The sequence below is a fragment of the Xiphophorus maculatus genome, chromosome 22 (assembly GCF_002775205.1).
Source record: "Xiphophorus maculatus strain JP 163 A chromosome 22, X_maculatus-5.0-male, whole genome shotgun sequence".
In the NCBI taxonomy this organism is placed as follows: domain Eukaryota; kingdom Metazoa; phylum Chordata; class Actinopteri; order Cyprinodontiformes; family Poeciliidae; genus Xiphophorus; species Xiphophorus maculatus.
This window is the reverse complement of record NC_036464.1, coordinates 20,386,451-20,409,599: the sequence shown is the minus strand read 5'-3', so window position 1 is coordinate 20,409,599 and position 23,149 is coordinate 20,386,451. Positions and strand designations below refer to the sequence as shown.

The following is a 23,149-nucleotide window of genomic DNA, read 5'->3' as shown; positions in this document are numbered from 1 at the left end:
TGATGTCTGCAGGTTTTTCTCCTGTTAAATTATGTATTACATATGCACTGATGTCCTAATGCTATAAAACTGGCTTATCAAAGGTATTTCTGGTTTTCCTATAGGAACAAGCTGAGACTAGATTTATCTGTATGAATGACCTTGTGCAAAAGATTTTCCCAATAGATTTCAAATGATTTTCTTGTTGCATTATCCTTCCTCCATCCATAATATTCAGTTTATTTAAGGTCAGGAGCCAGATCTCTCTCTCTCTCTCTCTCTCTCTGTCTCTCTCTCTGGGTCTGCAGAGAGGAATTGCTGTAAATGTGAGCCTAACCACTTTGAGACAAAACCTGGATTTTCTTCACTTGTGGTTGTAATCCCTATCGCATGACCACTGGTGAGGATTAGACAGTAAATGGAGCAGTAAATCTAAAACACAGTTGCGCCTTTGAGCAATACTGTCACTTCTTCAAACAAAATTCTGACTCACCTTTCTACCTTCCACTTCATTTTACACTTTCTCGTGAGTAAGAAACTGCAACTCCTCAAGCTGAGGAGTTGTAAGAGACACACCCCTGACCAGTAGGGATCAGTCCACGTTTTATTACCATGGACTCAGACGAAGTTGACTCAGTGAGGACTCAGCAATTCAAAAGCTATGCTGATAATTGAGCTCTGTATATAATGTTATTATAACCAGTGACAGTTAAGGCGAAAAAACTAATTATCTCTTTGTCATGAGGAGGATACATTAATCAGCAAGTGTACTTTTCTTCTTGAGCAGAAAAAAATGGGAAGAATCAAGATTTGAGCAAGTTTCACGGGAGCAAAATGTTGAATTAGATGCCTGGGTCACAGCATTTCCATTAAGTCCAAGTTGTGTGGGGTATTTTTACAAGCTGTAATAATTAAGCATAAATATCCAAAACATATAATAACCATCTGGTATGAACCCACATATGTCTTTTGTGTCATGTCGTCTGAGATTTTCATCTGGAGCATATCTTCCCATAACATCTTGCCGTGTATATTTCGAAACACCAAATTTCTTGTTGGTTTTGCAACTAATTGATGATTCCCTGTAGTACATCACCACATGACGCCACTCCTCCTCCTCCTCTTGGTAAAATGCCACACCCTTTGGGACACTCCCATTTGACTCAGTCAAACACCTTCAACTGTCACCTGTTGCTCTTTTTATTATACTTCCAGGGACACCTTACTTATATGTTTGTGTTTTAGGCAGCTTTTTCTTTTTATCCCAACTTTTGTGTGTGTGTGTGAGAGAGTGTGTATTATTGGTGTCAAAGGAACCGTGAGTTTATTGCGGAGCTGGTCCGCCATCTTGTGGCAGCTTCTTGCGCCGCAGCGTCCGTCTGTTTTGATTTTTTTTCGCTTCTCTGCTGTCCCTCATAAATCACCTTTGCACCTTTAAAATACCTGCCGTGTGTTAGAAGGAGTCCAGCTTTACGTTTTTATCAGTCCAGGTTTTTTTGTTTTTTTTTTTAACGGGACCCCGTTCAGTCGCTGTGTGTAACCCGACACTGAGGGCAGGGCCACCTTTCTTCAGCCCAACCCAGGGTTGGTCGTCGACTGCATTTCTCATTCGGGTGGGGCAGGTTTTCTTATCTACCAGCCGCACTTTCACCGTCTGATTCTTCGCGGTGTGAACAGACTCGCAGGACACACGCAGACGCAGCTCGAACAGACTCCCGGTTTGTTTCATTAATTTTTCCCCCCTCCCCAGCGACCTTCTCCGTACACCTTTCGAGCAAAAAATGTTCCGCTGTGGGCTCGCCTACCCGCGGTGCAGGTGGATCATGCCCCTGCTGCTGATTTTCGCCATAATTTTTGACATTATCGCCATCGCGGCCCAGTCCGGGTGGATCCAGGACCGGGACAATACGCACTACTCCAGCATGTGGAAAGACTGCCGACGGATGGGCGATGAATCGGACTGTATGAGCCTGATGGACGAGAGTAAGTGTTGTGTTTTTTAGAGACGCTGCGTTAAACTGTAACCTGAGGAAGTCTGTGATAACCATAAACCTCAGGCTGGGAAAGTCCTGCAGGCTGTCGGGCCAGAGTGAACTTTGGTCTCTCCTCTGTAATTAACTTTTTTTGTTACTCCCTTCATTTCTACACTCAGAGATTTAAAGCAAAGAAAGGGACGGGGGGTTCACAAAGAGTCGCACAAGAAACAAGTTAAGATTTATTGTATTATTCTAAAGTCATTACTTTAGTTAAAGTTTTCCATTTTAGCAAAACACTTCATTTGTAGAATAAGATACATATGCTGGAGATGCACTGATTACAACTTTTTTTTGGGGGGGGGGCTGAATGTTACAACACGTAAAAAGAGACATTTGTGATATAAGCGACAAATTAAAGACAAAAACAAACAAAAATCCTCCTTCTTAATGTTTCAAAACCAGTGTCGTTAACCAGGTTTCCCCCAGAAAACTTGTTAAGTTGAGCGCTAGGGCAGTCATTCCTCCAGCGGCCCGTCGAGTTTTTGAGTTAAAAAAATGTTTAAAGTTGGCAGGAAATTTTAAAATACCACTTGATAACTGTGGAGATTGAAAGATTAATACCTGAACATCGACTATAAAGTCTTAAAAACACAAACATTTTAAAAAGACTTTTGAAAAAAAAAGAAAAAAAGAAGCAACGCTTAGCCTGATGGCCCGCCAGGCTTACAATACACCTTCGCTGTATTATAAAAAAACATTCAACAAGCTATTTGTTGATGATTTTGCAGCCCAAACTCTGATGTAGGTTTATTGTTTTTGATGGATTTAATGAGCAGAGAAACTGTCAGGTTTAAACACCTATTGAGACAGATTTAACAAACACAAGAGAGTTAGATTCTTTTGTACTCGCAAATGCAACGCAAATGCTAGTCACTAACAAAACACATGGTATCTACACACTAGATTATTCTGTTCCAGACACAGGATAACACAGAGCAAGTTGTACGTCTTCACAGCGATGGTTTTATAGCCATCTAACAGGTCAAGGATGCAGAGGTTTCTGCTGAGCGATAACCCTGTTGACAACGGTTGTCTCTGCTCTTCCTCAGAGAGGCCTTCTGAGAAAGGAATCAAAGTAATTCAACAACACAGAAACTTTCTTTATGCTAAGATGAAACAAATAAAGGCATATAAGACAAGAACATTATAAAGGCACATGAAACAACAAATATTTGATAATAATATATGCAATTTACCTAACAGAAACCTTCTGCTGATGTTTCAGTTTTGGATCCATGTTGCTCAACAGAGCCAGTCGTGGGAAACTGGTTGATTCTCGGTGCATCTCAAGTTTTTGCTTTTGTTTAAGGATCTGTCAAAAGATCCACGATTGATAAGTCAGTCGTGGGTTAAAAGATTGGTTTGACTGCTTTTTGGGGAAGTAAATAGTATTCCAGGGAGAATATGCTTATATTTTATGAATACATGTTTATATATTATGAGTTGAGAGTGAGGAGGGGTTGTCATAAACCTACTAAAAACATTCATAAGGGGCCTGTGTTCAAATGAGTATGTTAGAAAGAATAACATAAAACATTTTGATCAAAATGTCAAAAATTAATGCATTTCTTCCAAAACGGTTTTATTGCGAAAATAAGTCAACTCCAAAATATGCTACCAACCCAAACCAGATGCTATCATCATGAAGGTATACCAAGTTTTTAAGACATTTACAGTTCAAAACCTTTAAAATGTTCTATAAATCTTATTAATTAGCTTTTTAATGAGATGTCATAGAAAGTGATGGAGTCACCAGGACTGTCTCTGGTTGTCTGGAGCTCACAGTAACACAGTAGTTCCCCTCCCCTACCTGTTGCTGCGCAATGTTAGTCAGTTGGCTGAAAGAAGACTCTACTTCAAATCCTTTATTACCAATTTTCCAGGTCCAAAAAATAAGATGTACTGATATGCTTGAAAAATATTTTCATTTTCTAAAACTTGGACAGTTGTGCTTTTTGAAATTACAGTCGCGCCACCAGCCGTGCTTCTTACAGCAAGCTTCCCGCAGCATGTCTAGTCTGACTAATGAACCAGTTTATGTGAATGGTAGTTATTCTTGTGTTAAAATACAGTGACACTGCAAGGAGTGAAAACAACATGGCAAGTCTCATACGAGCACATGTTTAATGGGTAGACTGTTATCATTAGCTTTTTAGACATTTGCTGTAAAGCTTGTGTTTCCCTACCTCCGGGAAAGAGGCAGGCTGACAAGAAAAACTTTTACGTTTCCAAAAAACACACAAGCATACAGGAAAAAACAAATATACTATTGCAGTGCTTCGGTTTCAACATCGTTATCTCCAGACTAATCTTTCCGTTAACCAATTCTCGGCCTGGAATTGGCTACGAACCGAGAAAGCAGTAGGGCAGGTTTGTACCAGCCTGCTCAACATGCAAATGAGAAGCAGATTTCAAACAGGCTGACTTGCTAAAATCAGATAGGATCATATTTATAGTTTCTCCTTCAGTGAAGAGGGCCAGTCAGATGCACATGCCTCGGTGTCACACACTCAGGTCAGTGACGGTGAACAGAGCAGACGTCTGTCTGCTGTGCAGGTTCGTGTTTGAGTTTTCTGAACCCTTTTCTCACCAGCAAAGGCAGCGATGTTGCTTCTCCATCACGACTCGATACATGTCACTCACTTCTGAAAACAGCAAGCTGCAACACGTCGGGATCTGCTGCGAACATCCACGCATATTCATTCAATCGTATATAATAAACACGCTAAGCTCACAATTTAACATTCGGTTGTGCATGAATACAGACATGCATAGGAGCAGCATAATTATTAATTAGTGAGGTTCTGTTCGAAACATCGGTATTCCCGAAATTTTAAATCGCATTAAACTTTAAAACTCTATTAAGTGAGAAAACTTTGGTGCAATCAGGGATCACGCTAACATCATGTGAGTCTTCAATGATACTTACAGAACTGGTTGTCCATCCATCCATTTTCTAACAGCCTTGTCCCTAGTGGGGTCAGGAGGGCTGCTGGTGTCTATCTCCAGCTAACGTTAAAGGCGAGAGGCGGGCGTCACCCTGGACAGGTCGCCAGTCTGTCGCAGGGCAACACACACTCGCACCTAGGGAGAATTTAGAGAGGCCAATTAACCAAACTGGAGAGTCATGTTTTTGAGAGGAAGCTGGAGAACCCAGAGAGAACCCACCATACACAGGGAGAACATGCAAATTCTGTGCAGAAAGACCCCAGGCCGGGAATCGAACCCAGGACCGTCTTGCTGCAAGGCAACAATGCTACCAACTACTCCACTGTGCAGCCACTGGTTGTCCAGTTACTAAAAAAAACCCAACTCAGTTCAGTGAAGTTTTCCATGTTTTTGTCACGTTTGTAGCTCCTAAAATAAAATTCTTCTCTACTTTCTTGAAACAATGTGCAATCACTACATCCTAAATGTTACATCATGAATTTTAACTTGTGGTACTTTATGAAGCCCTACTTTAGTTCTGCAAAGATGTTAACCGGAGCAAAAGTACGGACTCCGCACGCCACACTTTTAAGATTTTTTCAGTGGAAAACTTCCTCTCACTTCAGTTACGCAGAACTGTGTGTAGCAACAACTGTTTTGGGGATGGTAATACTTTCTGAAGACATTGCGATATGTTGAATTTTATATTTTAGGTTTCGATAACTTAGTTTTTTTTCCCCTGACTTTTTTTTTTTTTTTTATGATCGACAACCCAATTATCTCTCTGAGAAATAAACACAGGATATAATGACAACATTCATTAGTTGTGGCAGGAACATCTGAACATCATATCATCTTTATCAGTTTACACTAAACATTGATTTAAAAAAAAAAGGGTTTTAATTGGTTTCTCATACCATTTCTGTCTGTAAGCCAGTTTCACAGAACCGACATCAGCAGCTCTAGCCTCTCTGTTTTTGAGTTTTACCGGATATCATGAACTTGTGTTTAGTTTGAACTGCCCTCTGCTGACGATCCCCTCTGTTCCCTGAGTCAGTAAAGCAAAAGATGAACACATCTTCCTGAAGGAAAAAAAATAACAAACAACTTGCTGGATAAGAGAGAGTTGTGTTTTTTTTTGTTTTTTTTCCCTGGAGGTTTTAATGGTTGAAATACTTGTAGGGTCGATCTGAAATACCGAGGAAACGAGCCCAGCTGAAGTGTGTAAATAAGAATGTTCTCAAAGACCCTCAATGTCAAAGTACTGAATAGAAAGAGGAGCTGCTCTTCCAGGAAATGCAGCATGAGAACACCATGAACCAACAAGTTTTCATGCTTTTAATAAGTGGGCGTGTTTGGAAAAAGAAATCAAATTATATAAACACAACTTCATTATGTCTCATGGCACTAGCTGCGGGGTATTATTTAATAGAAGAGGTTCATTAGTTCTATCTTAAATTTACCTGGAAGTTGCCAGATGTTTGTGGTCCTCTTCACTATGAAATTCAAATGAAACAAAAAAAAAAAATTGTTTCTTTTTTTTTATGTTTTCCACTTTGGAAAGATTTAAACTTAGAAATGCCTTCGCTGGCAGATCAGATTTTTGATATACTTAAGTAATTGTCTGTAAACTGGAGGAAACGTATACGAAGGTTTTTAAAATAATTTTCAAAACTTTATAATTCAAAAAAGATATAATCACGTGTGAATGTTCATGAACAAACACGTCTTTGCAAAGCTGCAGTTTTATTGGTGTGTAAATAGTGGTATCTGTTGTGTAAAGGTGCATAAGAGCAACATACGTCTTACTTTTCTATTGGAAGGAGAAAACAGACAGTAAGCAGCTGAATAACAAAGTTAGAAATGAAAACAGGAACAGACTGTTCTTCACCCAGAAAATTTCACAACTAATTTTATTTTAATATTGTATAGTTATGTTATTACCATTGCTGATTTAATTATTATTATTACTATTGCAATGTCATATATTTGAATCTAAAATTTTATAAAGAATTACAAATATTGTGATATTATAATAAACTGATATTGTGTTTTTGGGCCAGACTATAATTTTGAACCTTATTTGGCTAAATTTGTATTAATTCTTTAATAGAAAATGTCTGCTAAAGAAATCACATCTGCCTTTAGAGATTTTCCTTTCTACTGGCCAAAAATTGATTATAAAACGAAGAATAATTGTTCATTTATTTGTTTATTGTTCGCATTTGTTACTGCAGAATCAAATATTTTCGCCATTAATATTAGTCCTTCTGTTTGCTTTCTACAATGTCCAACTTGTATTAACAAATAGAAAAGCTAATTTTGGAGGGGAATGTACGGTGGCCCTGAAGGGCAAAACTTCAACAAATCACTAAACACAACTACAAATTGAAAAGCACAACATGTTCAAAAACACAGCATTACGTAAGCACAATTACAAAATAAAAAGAAAACACATTAACTAAGCACAACTACAAAATAAGAAAGTTGCAGCTTTATTTTGCCAATATTCTACTATTTTAGATTTAGTGGAGTCCTATCGGATTGTTGTACATTTCAAAATGGCTGCCTGTACAGAACGATGATGCTCGTTCTAGTCTTTTCTCAAACCAACCGTCAAACCGGATCTCCAGTTTTTACTCGGTGTTAGTTTAAAATAGGTTTGCATAATGTCAGGTGAACATTTAACTGCTATACTATTACTGTAAATTGAAATAACAATTCCTGACAATCTTTTCCTTCACTGGAGCTTTCTCTGTAAGCTCCAGTGCCTTGGCTACCACGGATTTACATCCAATACAGGAGATGAGGAAATAGTCGGCCTACTAGCTGCAGAGTGTGAACACCTGCTTGAAATGTAATATCCTATCAAATATTGCATCTACCACACACTAGCATTGCAATGAAGATTGTAATATGATAGGTAGTTTTAAACTAGAGATGTACAATCAATCTTTTGCCTTGACGCAATAAACCAAGCTTTTGGGTTACGTAAAAAAAAAAGACGTGTTTTTTGCTTCTCCTAGCATTTCTTTTGTTTGTTTTGAAAATTAGAAAACTGCTGAAACTGCAATCACTTCAGCAGCAAAATAAAACATGGTAACTACCAGGCAGAAAGTTTACATTGGTTTGAAGCTTTTACTCTTAGGCTATTGCCGAAATGCACGACTGTGGAGAAAGTAAATACGATTCGTCTCACTTGACAGTTTTGAACAGTGATGTCGATGAGCTTGCGTGCAATTTAACATCATGAGGGCGCGGGAGGACTAAACCAGTCGAACTAGCCCGACGTGTCGATGTATGAAGACGAAATGCCTGTGGCTGGGGCAAGTCAGACATTACCTGAACACACAGTGAGCAACATGGCTGTGAATAATTTAAGGGCGTGGGTTGATCCGGTAACAGGGAAACAGCTTTGTTAAAAATACAGAACAACTCGATTATTAGCAGTAGACTTTCGGATTGGGCCCTAATTTTTTATTTTTTTTTATTTTTTAAAGATTCGACGTTAAACTTAGCTTTATCATTAATGGATCCTTTCCTTTTATTCCTTCTGCAGGCAACATCTGTTTGGAGAAAAACGTATGAGTCATAAATGTGTGCACATATCAGCAGCCTGAGCTTTTACGTTTATTGGGATGGATTTCAAACTGTTCGTCCTGTTCACAAACACACAGAGGGAGGTGCGATTTCAAGCAGTCATCAGCAAAACAGGCGGGTGTGGCGTCTGCGCGTTGAAAGCACACGGGCTTTCTCTATCAGCCTCAATGACTTCATGATGTTTTGCATGAGAAAGTGTCGCAACAATGACAAAGGAACAAACCGTCTGACATGCGTTCCACACACAAACGGATTCATTTATTAAAAAATTATTTACGAAGCCGTTTCAACAAGACACAATGTTTGGGGATATTTATTACACATGTTGCTGTAGTTGGAGTCTGAGTGTAGCCTCACATGTAAAATCCAGGGTGACGGGATAAAACTGGAGGTGTTTTATTGCTAATATTTTCTTCCTGAACTCTGAGAGTTAAAGCTGCTGACTTTTATGTGCTTAATCTTGCTGAAATTCTGTCTTCTTGAGAAAATTAACCGTTTTTTGTTTGTTTGTTTGTTTGTTTCCTTTGGACTGCAGGTTGGGCTCGGGCCGTGGCAGCGCTGATGATTATTGGCCTCCTCATCCTTATCATTGCTTTCGTCGTCAGCCTCGTTGCACTGTGTAACGACGTCAGTGTGGGCGCTTGTATTACCGTGGGAGTTCTGCTTTTTATTGTTGGTAAGCTTTACTCACACATGCACAAAAACATATTTGCATGATCACAGACTGTTGCATGTTTTGAGGATTTTCTTCTTCACTAATGATAATAGATATATTTTAATGGTATTTGTTGATCTGCTCTCATGGTCAACTAGTTTTTGAAACTTTTGCTAGCCTTTTCTCCTATTTTTTTTCTAAACTTAAATCCAAATCAGTTACATTAGCAAGAAACCAGTTTGTCTTTTGGGGTGGAAGAACTTTACAGAGTTTTATTTATTCTGACTTGTGTGGCTGTTGCTGATTGAATACAAGGATGTTAGTCAGGAGAAAGGTGAAACGTGAGCATTGTTCTGGGAATTTGTTCAACAATAAACAGTGAGCTGACCATAGGGGGTGAAACATTAGTATGTACGTAAAAGAAGGAGGCTAGGAGGAGTGACCGCAACTGAATGAGAGAATTAGACAGCAATAAGGATCATTTCTGTCTAATTAAGTGGAATATGATGATAATTAGGGAGCAGCAGAGACTATGGGAGGGTTAAACACGAAATCCAGTTTGGTGTGACGCTCTCATTGCAACAACTGGCTTAATCTGTTTTCTTTGACATGAGCGATCCCAGGTAGAGCGTGGGAACCAAAGATAAAACAGAAATACAATTCTCAAAATGCGGCACAGGGCCAAACTAGCAGGGCATGGAAAGTGTTTAAAAGTCTGGCACTTTGTTCTGTCAGAGGCAGAGTTTCGGTTTAAACTCGTTGATGTTTCTGATTAACACAGGCTTAACTTACTGGTTAAGAAAAAGTCTGTCATATTTTATTAAGACACAACCAACTAACTTTCACAGTAGCCTAACTAAAGAAAGATTGTATGGAAATAACTGAAAGCTAAGGACTGGATGCTATCAACAAACTCCACATTTTGATTTGTTTAAGTGATTCTCTCATAATTGTGTGAAGGTATTTTCCACACCCTGCTGCTGCAGCCAGCAGCAGGGATGTCTGCCTGCCCAGATGGCTGTGTGACTAAGAATGAAGTCATTCATTTGTTTTTCAACGTGTATGAATAATATTAAAAAAGAGGATCATTTAATGCTAGCTTTGGACAAAACGTTTGGCTCTTTTCCTCTTTAATCTTGCCCGGGATTGACGAGTGACGCTCTCCATGGGCGACGTGCAGCGACCGCGTGCTGCTAAAACGAAACAACAACAAAGCGTGTTGACGTCACAGAGTTTAATCTCATACAAAACAATGAACAACAAAGCTGCAGAGGAACAAAGATATGCATTTTATCACAAAATAAGACACACAAGGGAAGACACACGAAACACATAAGACAGACAAAGGCGCCCACGTGGAGAAAAGATGAAAAAACTCTAACTCGTTTTCTGGCCTGGTATTTTTAAACAGAAGAGGAGTTTCCCTATTTAATATATGCAAAAAAGGCGTTCCGTTCTTTGACCTATTAGAAACTCCGTAGGGACTCAGAAAACTTGGACAGTCCCCTCATCATGGCAAAGGTGTCTGGTTTTTATCTAAGTCCGAGGGCGGACCACTTCGCGGTCATCTCTGTCTGGTACGGGCGATCCCTGGCGCCAAGAAGTCTCTTGCCCCCCCCCATCGGAATGTAAATTTTATTGCTCTGGTGTGGGGGAGACAAAGGGCCCTGCATCTCAGACGAGACCTGTTCCAAATAAGAGTATTATACATAACTGTTACACATGTCGTAGATTAACTGTATTAAGCACTAAAATTAATCATTTTCCTTAACAGTTTATCTTTAACACTGATCAAACATGTTCACCTGTCCCTTCAGCGCTCCTCCAGTTCATCGGTCTGATCATCTACCCCGTCAATTTCAACGACAGGATCTTCGAGGGCGAATACGAATACACCTGGGCCTACGGGTTCGGGTGGGGCGCCACCATCATCTGCTTGGGCTGCAGTTTCATCTTCTGCTGCATAACCTCTTGCATAAGCAAGATAAACGGAGATGAGAAGATGGAGTACTGTATCACTCGTTAGTAGTGACAGAATCTCTCGGCCCGCCCAGTCACAGTAGTTTCCTTTCCCCCCACTTCTCTCTGTCACTGAAAACTAAAATTTTGTTCAACACTGGAAGCATTCCTCCACTACCATCCATGAACATAGTGGACTGTAACTGGGGGCCACCCGAGCTTTAATGCACACAGATCTTGATTTTAGATTTTGTCAGCATCTCAAATCCCCCCTTTTGTGTTTTGTTTTTTTACAAAGTTAGACACTTTCTATACTTTTTCCTCAGAATTTCGCACAATGTAATTCTCAAAGCAATAACGCCCCAAGTGCATTTATCTTTAAAGGAGCTAGTTTTGTATAAACCACAACCACCTTTTTCCAGGGTTTTTGTTTTTTTTTTTGCACAGGATGAATGAATGTTTATCACCCTACATTGTACCGTGTAATTTGACAAGTATTGGGTCTCCATAGTGTCATTAACTCTGCAAGTTTAGTCTGCCAGACGAAGGATAGGAAGGCCTGAAGAGGCTGAAAGTAATCTGTTCCATCAGAAACGTTCGCGTTGGTTAAAAAAGTGTTTGCACCATTTTTATAAATCTACAGTCTGTTTGTTTTGATGCGCTTATGCAATTGACTTGTCTTTATGCTATAGTAGAATTAAAGGTGTTCTGAATTCACATTGGTGCAGATGTTTAGCTCAACTGTCTCAGAAATAGTCCAGATCCCTCATTGTTTTTTATTGCAGCAATTAATTATATTTAAGCACTACAGGAGACAAAAAATAAAAAAATCTTATCACCTTGAAACGTATTGCAATATCCACACTGCCATCGTTCAATAAGGATGTCAATACTGGTTAAAAGGGAACAATATGCATTTAGATAATTTTGTTTTATATGTTATATTCATATCAGTTATATATGATTGAATGTGTGAAATGGGTTTTTTTTTTTCCTGAATTTTAAGAATGCCATAGAGGCGCTGCTGGTTTGGTGTTAAAACATTGACCAAAGTTTCCAACACTATGACTCACTGTGTGAAAAGAAGCGGTGCCTTTGTGTTTTCTCTGTGGTTAATCCTTGAGCGTTTCATGCTAGTGGAACAGCTGGTTTTTTCTCACGCCGTCCGCTTCGTGCCAGCACCAATCTGCTCAGACATGATCAGGCCTCTTTGTTAGATTTATATCCTGAATTTCTGACGAACTCCTCTGTTGGGTGAGTCAATATTTCTACTGATACTTTGTTTGTCCAGCCCAGAACTGCTTAGTTTCATGTATTTTATAATTTGGTAGAAGTTTTAATCCTTAATGAGCATAAGTGTTTGTGTTCAGTGTGGGCTTTTCACTGTAAGTCATCAGTGCTTTACTGTATTAAAAAGAAATCTAATATTTTTCTTTCTGTTCTCTGAGGTATTTTTGGTAGGTTGTGTATTTTTAAGCAATAAAGAGTTTTTATGTAGAAGAAGTTACGTTTTTTTCTCTTTATTTACCTTAAACTGATTGTTTTGTTGTTTAAAATGTGAGACAAATATGTCTTGACTGCTTCTACGACTGCATTGTATTTTATTCGAGAATGTAATATAGCTGGTCTGGGGCTGGGAAACTACCCACAAGGAATAAAAAGGAGAGTTGGTACAAAATTCATCAGAACTCAAAATACGGATCAGGTTCCTGCTCTGTCTATTTTTATTCTGTTTGGGGTTGTCACCACTCCTGTGAAGGAACAGATGATGCACAGCGTAGGAATGTGCAGACCAGAGTCATAGATAATGAAAAGCGCACACACCCAGAGGAGCCCCACCTTCACACAGCAATGACTTACAATTAGATTTTGCTCGGCGTGTCCGGACGGCTCCGCTTTCCCAGAGAAAAACGGGGGGAGACAGAACTGAGTGTGCAGCATAAACACGGGGGAAGGAAAGTGACATCAAGGAGGAGGAAATGGAGAGACACTCAAACAGAAAATGTGCACACGCCTGAAAACTCAGCTAAAGAACTTTAAAACAACACACCACATTTCCTCAACATTACATAGTCTATGTTAATATTATGACTTTATGCCACCTGAAATGATACTTCATGGTTAAGATGTGAGGTTGTGTAAAGAAACTTTAATATCTGCTCAGCATCTTTAATATAAATACTTATTAGTTAATGCAGGAGGTTTAAGCTTAGAGCTGATCTTCAAGGGTTCCTTCTTAAAACGGCTCCAGTCTCAAAACTTTATAAGTTTGTATTAAATGGAGATATAGAAACTGTGGTAAAAGACCATGCACAACCAATGAGCTTCCTGTGTGAAACACCTGTCTAAAGCATTTCCTGTGGCAATGCAGCAATTAATAAAAACAAAATTCACTTAAACTGCTCTTTTTATTCACTTTTCGGTTCCACAGTTATTCTCATCCGAAAGGCTTTCCATGTTCAATTTCATAAATGTTTCTTACAGGAAGAATTTTTGATGGTACGCCACCACCAACCTGGGACACCAACCACAAATCTGGGACATAATTTGGATACATTTTAAAGGTGTCTACAAAATACTTTAATAATATATTAACATCATAAACAGAAACAATAATAAAATTTCATGAGCGAATTTGAAACTAAAGTATCGATCTTACTTAACTAGTATCGATTTGATAGTTATATTTTACTTGTTATTGATATTGATATTTTAGATCAATTCGACCATCTCTGCTTGGGACAGCACAGTGCGCTGTTTGAAGAAATAGAGTTGAAATACTGCAAAAGAATGGCTCCACTGTCGCGTAAAGAGCAACTTTTTAATTAAGTTTTTGTTATTAAGTTTAGATAAATCAACAGAACCAGTAATAACATGCAATGGCAACACTGATGTTTAACATGTCTTGACACAAATTAATTTTTAATGCAGTAGCATAATCCCATTGATCACTTTAGGAAAATCTAGGCTTTTATTGGAGTTAATTTGTTTAGCAAAAAAGTACAATAAATAAAGAAATTAAATCACATTTTAAGAAATAATTATTTTACACGAAGACCCTTATTATCACCGTCAAACAATTAGAATGAAATAAATGTACCTGAGGCATTTCTTTCTTTCTTTCTTTTGTTTTTTTTTTTTCAAAGCAGACTTTACTGTTTAAGATGGCCAGACTGGGAACGTTTCATTGCTAACACATGACTTGGTGTTTCCCTGTAAATATGGTTTCACAAAAGAGCCTCATTCTTTTAATCACTGTGCTAGATGAGGTTGTGTTAGCAGAGCCCACGGTGAGGCCGATGTGGAGACTGATGCCGAAAATGACTGCCAAAGCTTAATGTTAAGGAACTAGAGAAAAGAGTGGTGTGTTTGGCTATCACTGACATCTATTATATACTATTTACATGCCAAGTGGTTGTGTGGGAGGCACTGCTCTGTAGAGGTGATTTCCCAGGTGTTTTCTGTGGAAACCCTCAAGGAATCCTTAATTCAGTATCCAAATGCTTTTTGATAAATTTGTGATTACTGTGATTTGCTTGTTTTGATGGTGGGATCGTTTTTCAAGTAGACATAATAGAGAATTTAACTTTATGCAGATATAACACACGTATATATATATATATATAACCCATGGGGTCTTTATTAGAGTCTACTGCATTATTAACTCTGAAATACCAGAATGTTTTAAATAAAAATATCCCGGCCTCTAGCAGGAAACTGAATTGGATCACCATGGTGTCTTTAAAGTGAATAAAGATCTGAAACATATAGCCATATGAGCATAAAGATGCTTCACTAGACCCAAATCCAAACTTCTTTCACAGTCATCTCAGTCCTCAGATCTTAACCATTGAGAATATGTAGATGAGAAATGAAGACAGGAGCCTGAACTCTGGAAGATCCAAATAGAGTTTGCAAACAGGAATAGGCAAAGATCTTTGTTCCTGTCTGCTCCAGCCTGCTAGCTGCTGTCCTCTTGGTGAAAAGTTGGTTGTACAAAATGGCAATTGCATGAATGCTAATAAATATATCACTAGTAAAATAAAAAATAAAAATAAAAACTAGCACTCAAAGCTGATTTTTCCGAACTGATTCGGTGTTACCCTTTTTGTTTTTTTAGAATACAATCATGATATTGCAACAAAAAATTAACTTATTTGAAGAATTTGTACTTTGTCAACTACTGAGCTACAACCTTTACTCACCTGCTCTTATAATAAAAGATTGTCGTTTGCTGTCACAGTGGCCCAGCAGGCACACCAGATGAGAAAATTACATTTTCTGGTGTATTTGGTGCTGTATTTTATTAATCACCAAATACAGCAGATATCACAGACTTCATTATAGGTGAAGGATGTGATATCTAAGAAAAATATGCAACACTTGCAAATAAAAAGTGTACAAAAGACTGTTAATTACAAAAAGCTTAAAGCAAATACACAACAGCATTTGCTTGTTATTTTGTTGCATTAAATAACATTTGCTGTGTGAAATGGTGAAATGTGGTCATTATGTTTTGGTCATGTAGTGCATTGTGGGATAAATAGTGATTTCTGTAAAGTAAAACACTCAGCTCAAGTATAACAGTGGCACAATCTGGGTTTTAAAGCAACGGTATCTCTAAATACTGTGTTTTTGTTGCTGAAAGAGGCCACTAGAGGTCAGTGTTGATGAGCGTTTCAGCAGTTTCATCCCTGATTTCCTCTTCTCTGCAGTTCAGCTTGAACCCATTTCCCTTTTTGAGTTGTGGCCCTCAAAAATTTATTTGGAAGGCAATCAATAGTAAAGTGATGTCAACTTTAACCCCCTCCTCTCTCACATACACACACACACACACACACACACCCCAATCTGTCTCAAGCATCGTCTTTGTGGAGGTTGGTTTCGATCTGCCTCTGAGGTGCTTTCCAGTGAGATGAGGAGCCAGAAGAACACTAGATGTTCTTCATCACAGTTCTCCCCAGGGTTCTCCCCACTTCTTCTGCCACCTCATATCGGGACGGGGCCCCGAGGCTTTTGGGGCTCTGATGGAACGATCTGGGTTCAGAAGTCACTCTGAGGGACTGGCCACACTGTCAGAACACAAGAGACCTATGACTCCAGAAGGCTTATATACGCTGTGCACACAATTATTAGGCAAGTCTTATTTTTTAGGATTATTTTTTATGAATCACCAAATACAGCGCTCTTGGTTCATCCAAAATGTTCATAAACTGCAAGCGTGAATGTTTAAGAAAGTTAAAAGTGAGGTTCAGTTCAGCTGAGAAAGGGGGCCATAGCATAAGTTTTTCCCGCTTTAATGACGCTACTGATTAGCCCCACAGAGGAGCACCAGGATGCATGTGATGGAGCATTGTGCTGTATAGAAATCATAAAAACTTCTTCCTGCACCAATTCTTGAAGGAAGCATTTTCTAAAACCTAGTAGTATGTTTTGGAGTTAATTCTTTGTTGATCTTCATTTTTAGCTCCACCAGCCCATACCACTACCCCACCTCCACCTTGCTGACTTAAAGTAGAGCCCTGCCCCATTACTGAGCCAGCCACAGGGCCATCCATCTGGTCCACCAAGAGTCTCTCTCATTTCATCCATAAAAACTTTGAAAAAATCTGTCATCAGTTATTTCTTGAACCAATTGAGACACTTCAACTCATGTCATGTCTCTGAGTGATGAACATTTTCTAGATCCTCCACGTAGGTTGTAGGTTATGGAAAATGACAGAACTGGAAGATAATGAGTCCATTTTAGCTTCACACTAGGTTCTTCTCAAATCCTTGACCTTTAATTTGCATCCCCCACCACCACCATCACTTTTCCAGTGACCCTGTTGACTAATTGCTACAAAATGTTTGTTGGGTCTGCAATCACACCCCAATATCTTAGCAATTTCAAGAGTTCTGCATCTCTCTGTGAGACTTGTGGTACTTTTTGACTTTCCAGAGTGAGTTACATTTCTTTTTTTGACCCATTTTGCATAAAGGAAAAAAAGCTGCCTAATAATTATGAACATCTAGATTTAGGGTGTTGACCTACTTAGGTCCCACCTTCACTTATTACACAGATGCACATCACTTGCTACTCTTAAGTCCATTATGTAGTCAAGTTTATCCAGCTTGGAGTTCAGAAATCTGCCTAAAAATTGTGAAAATATCCACTTGACTGATAATTCTACACAAAGTGTACATATCTATTAGGAGGTTTATATAGATTAAGGTAAATTGTTTGGATTACCAGCCGACAGACAAATGGATTACCAGCATCTTTATGGTCTTAATTCTAGTTTCCACAGTTCCTTTTTAAATCAATGAGGAAGTTTTACTCTAACATGTGGCATTGTTCAGTAAAAAACAGCTAAATGTATGTTAATCATGTTTGTCTTTAAAGAAAGAGGAACATGAAACGCTGTAGGAGGATGTGTTCAATATGGGGCACTTACTGTAAAGCCCATAAAAGAACAAGAGCATGCAGTATTCTAAGAGTGTTGCAAACAAAGACGTGCAAAAACTCTACAGTCAGACAGGAAATTGGGGCAGAGTCACACTTTTTTCCTATTTAGAGTATTTAAATTCTTACAGAAGTAATTTTTGGATAATGTACAGAAATGTCTTGAATCCTCATCCCAAAGGAGAATATTGTCCTGCCAGAGAAGGTCATGGTATGAAACATATTGATGTGGGCATTCAAAACCTCCTCTGCCAGGTCTTGGGCAGTAAAGTTAAATAAGTTTCTATCTGAAGGCTCTCCACTGGTGGTTCAAGAATAATTTGCACAGCAGAAGATGGTTTTGCCCATTTTGTTGAGCAGCTCATTTAACGATATTTTCCATTGTACCACTGAGTGAATTTCGGGAACTAGAGGAGTCCCTCAGACAAGATCAACATTTCCCAAGTAGGTTCAGACAATTGGGTCACTGGCTCTGGTGCTTTTACTCCAACATTTGACTTTTAAAGATTGTGCTCTTCACCACAGACTTATAGAAATTTTGCAGCACTCAAGTCCGATGCCTCTCGGAAACAACCTCAGTGGTACATTTTCGGTTAAAGCTTTTGTCATGGGGAACAACCAGTGTTTCCTTTGTTATCAGGTATAAAATACTGGCTTGCTCAATCACACAGCTTAAAGAAAGCCCCAAATGGTTATGTGTTATGTGAAAGTCTTTAGATGTGATTGTTTCACTGTCCTGCAAACTTCAGATGTCAACACATCCGAATCAGGTGAATGATCCATTGATGAGAAGCTGATGAGCAACTTTAGCCGATGAATTCTGAGTCTAAAAGATGGCAAACAGTGCTAAGAGTTGAAGAGCAATCGCTCCAACGCTTTTAAGTAAATTAGCAATGCATACAATTCCAGGTAGAAGTTTACATACACTCATTATTGGCACGAATGTTGTATTCATTTTGGACTTTCAGTGAGGCATTTGATCCGCTCTTTTTTGGGTGTGGAATGAGTGTGCACTACACTACTGCAGTGATTTTTTAAAGACTAGACTCGGATGCACATGTTTGAATTGTGGAACATTATTTGACCAGTTTTCTCTGGTCCAATAACAAACTAGTAGTTTTATTGATTTGGTTGGTTTCCTGCCATGAAACCAACCTACCAGTAGAATGTTAGTCTACTTTAACTGTTCCAAAACTAGTTTTGATGGATGATTGAAGTTATTGTCCAGTTATCGCTAACTATTAGTAACAAGCAAAAGCTGGTTTAGAATAGCTTAGAATAGTAAAAGTGGGTCAACTTCTTCTACATATTAAGCTCTACTGAAAATGTATTGAGAAGTCTTAATTTAAGCCAGGTTTGTAACATGATCCTAGCCTGTTTAAATTAGCTCTAACCAACCGGACAGGATTGACCAATTAGAGTAGAATAATACAAACACCTTGTTGCTAGCTACATTCTGCAACTTGCTAAGAAACATTGACAACCGTGTAAATAGCTGAGCTTGTGTTTTTCTGCCTTAAGGGAACGTCATTTTGATTTTAAGGTATTTGTTTTTATCTCACATTTATGTAATGCTTTATTTGGAAGTATATTTTTCAGTGTTGTTGTTGTTTCAAAACATATTCCTTCTCCAATACATATTGATAGGTCCAGTTTTCATAGAGCGATAACATTTCTACAGTGATTTTGATACATGCATGGATGCATTCATGTAAATGTACATACATGTATATAAATGTAAATGTATATACATAAGCTACTTGAAAAATGTGGGGTAAAAATACAGTCTTTTAAGTCCGGGTAAAGTTCATCCCTCTGACTGGCAGTGTGCAGCAAGAGCTGGTGGAGAGGCAGCACTGTCTTGCTTTATAGCTAAATGAAACATTATCTGGCATCTTTTTAAAGAACTTTAAATAATCAAAACAGTATGATTTTGTTTTTATTTTTGAAATCAAAACCTTTTCAAGCTTTGGTATTACATTTTTGATAACTGGTTAGTGTCTAGTGAGGTTACCAGAAGACTGTTTAAAAGTAATAATCAAAACATTATTTCTTGCAGTAAGAACTGTCCAAGATATTATTGTACTGACTGGTGTTTTGTTGGTATTTTGCGTAGAGATAGGTGTTGAGTATTCACCCTCAACATTTATAGCCAGCTAATTTGGAACATCTTTGTAGACCGTGAAAGTGCTTATATGAGGAAAATGTGAATTTTGTGTACCTGTAAGCAATTCAAGAAATCCCAGATGATGACGTTATGACTTTGTAAGCTTCTTGGTTAATTCTCAACACTTAGGTAAAATGGCTTTGGCTGTATTTTAAGGAAACGTCTCACAACGTCTTCCTTGTGTGACATAATGAGAAACTTAAGCAGCCAAGACATCAGGAAGAGAAAAGTTGACCTCAACAAGTCTGGCTTATCCTTTTGTACAATTTGCGGGTGCCTGAAGGTGCCATGTTGATCTGTTCAAACAATGTGCAAGTATAAACAGTAGGGGAGCAATGAGCCATCGCACTGTTAAGAAAAGAGACGGGTTCTGTGACCTAGATATGAAATGTTTTGGTGTCATGTGTAAATAGACGACAAAGGTCTCTAAGAAGGGTCTGGCTGAAGCTGGTATGAAAGTGTTATTACCCATAGTGAAATCTGTGCAGACCTGGTCTGAAAAGCCACACAGACAGGCAGAAGCCAGTACTCCAAACGTAACTGAGAAATACTGATTACATATTGGAAATGCACTGAGTCAGTCACCTGAGTAATTGGAGAAATGTCCTGTGGTCTGATAAACTAGAATGAAAGTGTTTGGCCATGCATCATGCCTATCATTCTAGCTGGAGGACAAAAAGGAGTAGTGTGAAACGATCACTAAAGGTCAACAACATGTCATGGGGATCTTTTGCTGTATCTCCAAATAAGAGGCATAATAAGTAAAGAACATTATGTAGAAAGTTCAAAGCAACATCTCAGGGCAGGGAGGACGTTATAACCTCAAAATTTGTTACAATTTGATGTTTTGATTTGGCCATCACAAAGGCCTGATCTCAGTCCCATAGACAAGATATGGGCAGAGCTGAAAAGGTGTGTGTGAGTGAGGCGGCCCGACAAACTCGATTCAGTTACACCAGTTCTGTCCGGAGGAATGGGGCAAAATTAAAGCAAACTTTAAATTTAAAAAAAGACACCCAAAACATTTAACCCAACTTATACTTGTAGAAAGCAATTCTGACAAATACTGTAAAGTCAAAAAAGAATGTATGTACATTTCTGAATTTGAATAAGGCTTAAAAAGTTATCAAAACTCATTGTTCACACATTTAGTAAATAAAAATAACAGAAATAATCCTGACTGATCTGAAACAGGAAAGCTTTAGTTTGATCTTATGTCAGACAGAAATCTAAATGTTCACATCTTTTAAACACACCGCGTGTAAATATCTGGTTCCAGCTATATTTTGCTGTACTCTCCTCCAAATTTTCTACATCAGTGAGCCGACAGACATCAACAGCTGCTGATTTGGAGCAGATCAGTGGGTCAGTCGTCTCCTCTGGGGGGTTTCCACGTACTTGTGATGTGCTGCTTTTATTGCTGCCATAACAAGTTTGTATTGATCACAGACTGTGACTCAGCAGCATGTGACCCAGCGTGGAACTTTTCAAATGAAATCTATAGAGGATTTGTATTTCTGATCATTGTTTATTTATTTATTTTTATAGTATAAAAGGTGACTCAAAGAGAATTGAGCTTTGAAAGGTAAGTCAGTGAGCTCATTCCTTATGAATGCTTGTCAGGTGATTGGTTTCTGTTCCCCACATGAGGGCCGTGCTTTCCAGTGTTTGTTTGGTTCAGGGAGTCAGGAGGCTTTCCACAGGGAGGAGAAAGGAAAGTTGAAAATGAGCAATGAGTCGGTACATTGGTTGGATACACAAAGTCAACAGGTGGATAAGAGCCAGTGTTCCCCATTATGAGGCAACGCAAGGTTTGAGCTTGAGCTGCTACAGGTAAGTTTAACACTTTTGGTCACGATAAATATTTATTAAACAGAACGTTGCTCAGTTTTTCTTCTGAAATCTGTTGTTAATTTTATTTACATCAGCATTATCAAGCATTATCAATGCAAATACTCATTTATTAACACTCAGATTTAAATATATACATATATATATATATATATAAATATATATATATATATATATATATATATATATATATATATATATATATATATATAGTTTTTAAAGTATTTTCTTACAAATCAATGCCGTATGACCTGGTCTGTTATTTTTTGTTTTTATGTTGTTGGATTTTTTTTTACTTTTAATGCCAAAACTAGATACCACTTTCCAGGGACGGCTGGTATAAGTGGGCTAGTAGGGCTAAGCCCTCCCTGACATATACAATAAAGTTGTTAAAATAAACAGCTTAAAATTAAATACCTAAAAATAAATACATTTTAGAAATAATGTATCACATTTTGTTAAATTTTCAACAAACCTGGCGTCAGACCGCCTGGGGAAAATCCCGGGGTCTTTCCGACAGCTAACTTCTGACAGCCCCATTCAGCCACTGTCTGTCACGCCTCACAATGATTGACAGACAGACATATATATATATATATATATATATATATATATATATATATATATATATATATATATATATATATATATACAGTACAGACCAAAAGTTTGGACACACCTTCTAATTCAATGGGTTTTCTTTATTCTCATGACTATTTATAAGGCAAGAAATCCCACTTATTAACCTGACAGGGCACACCTATGAAGTGAAAACCATTTCAGGTGACGACCTCTTGAAGCTCATCAAGAAAATGCAGAGTGTGTGCAAAGCAGTAATTACAGCAAAAGGTTGCTACTTTGAAGAAACTAGAATATAAGGGGTATTTTCAGTTGTTTTACACTTTTTTGTTTAGTGCATATTTCCACATGTGTTATTCATAGTTTTGATGCCTTCAGTGTGAATCTACAATGTCAATAGTCATGAAACTAAAGGAAACTCATTGAATTAAAAGGTGTGTCCAAACTTTTGGTCTGTACTGTATATATACTGGCCCACCCTTCAAATGTCACCACCAGCCACCAAGATCAACAGATTAAATACTGATTCCCAAAGTTTATTTTTAATCTTTTACTGAATTAATTTTAATTTTAAATACCCCACATTATAAAAAGAGAATAAAGAGATAATAAAGAACTGTTTCTTTTGTTGTGTCATAGAACATTCACATCACCTGTGGCATCTGAGAGCCCGATGTGAGCTGGAACAAAAGCACAGTAGCTGCTTCAGTTTCAGACCACAGTGAGACGGTTGGTGAGCTCCGCCACAAACTGACATCTATGTCATTAATAATAGATTCTGCTAACCACCTTAACCAAAAACTGCCTTTATGTGAGTGGGATTTAACACACTTAACTTATGTAGCACTTTCAGATGGGTTGGATGCTGGATGTGTCTCTTAGAAAGTCGCGTATGTGTGAGAAATTTTAACCGACAGATCAGAAGGTATAGTTTTTACACTTCTGAACAT

General features: G+C 38.2%; 1 protein-coding gene across 1 annotated transcript; it reads left to right on the top strand.

The window, feature by feature from the left end:
- The first annotated feature begins 1,585 nt into the window (after positions 1–1,585).
- Positions 1,586–12,660, top strand: perp (PERP, TP53 apoptosis effector). The gene is made up of 3 exons (XM_005815707.3): positions 1,586–1,962; positions 9,079–9,219; positions 11,016–12,660. Exons 1-3 carry the CDS (start codon positions 1,761–1,763, stop codon positions 11,222–11,224), a joined length of 552 nt encoding a protein of 183 aa, XP_005815764.1. The 5' UTR covers positions 1,586–1,760; the 3' UTR covers positions 11,225–12,660.
- Positions 12,661–23,149: the final 10,489 nt, after the last annotated feature.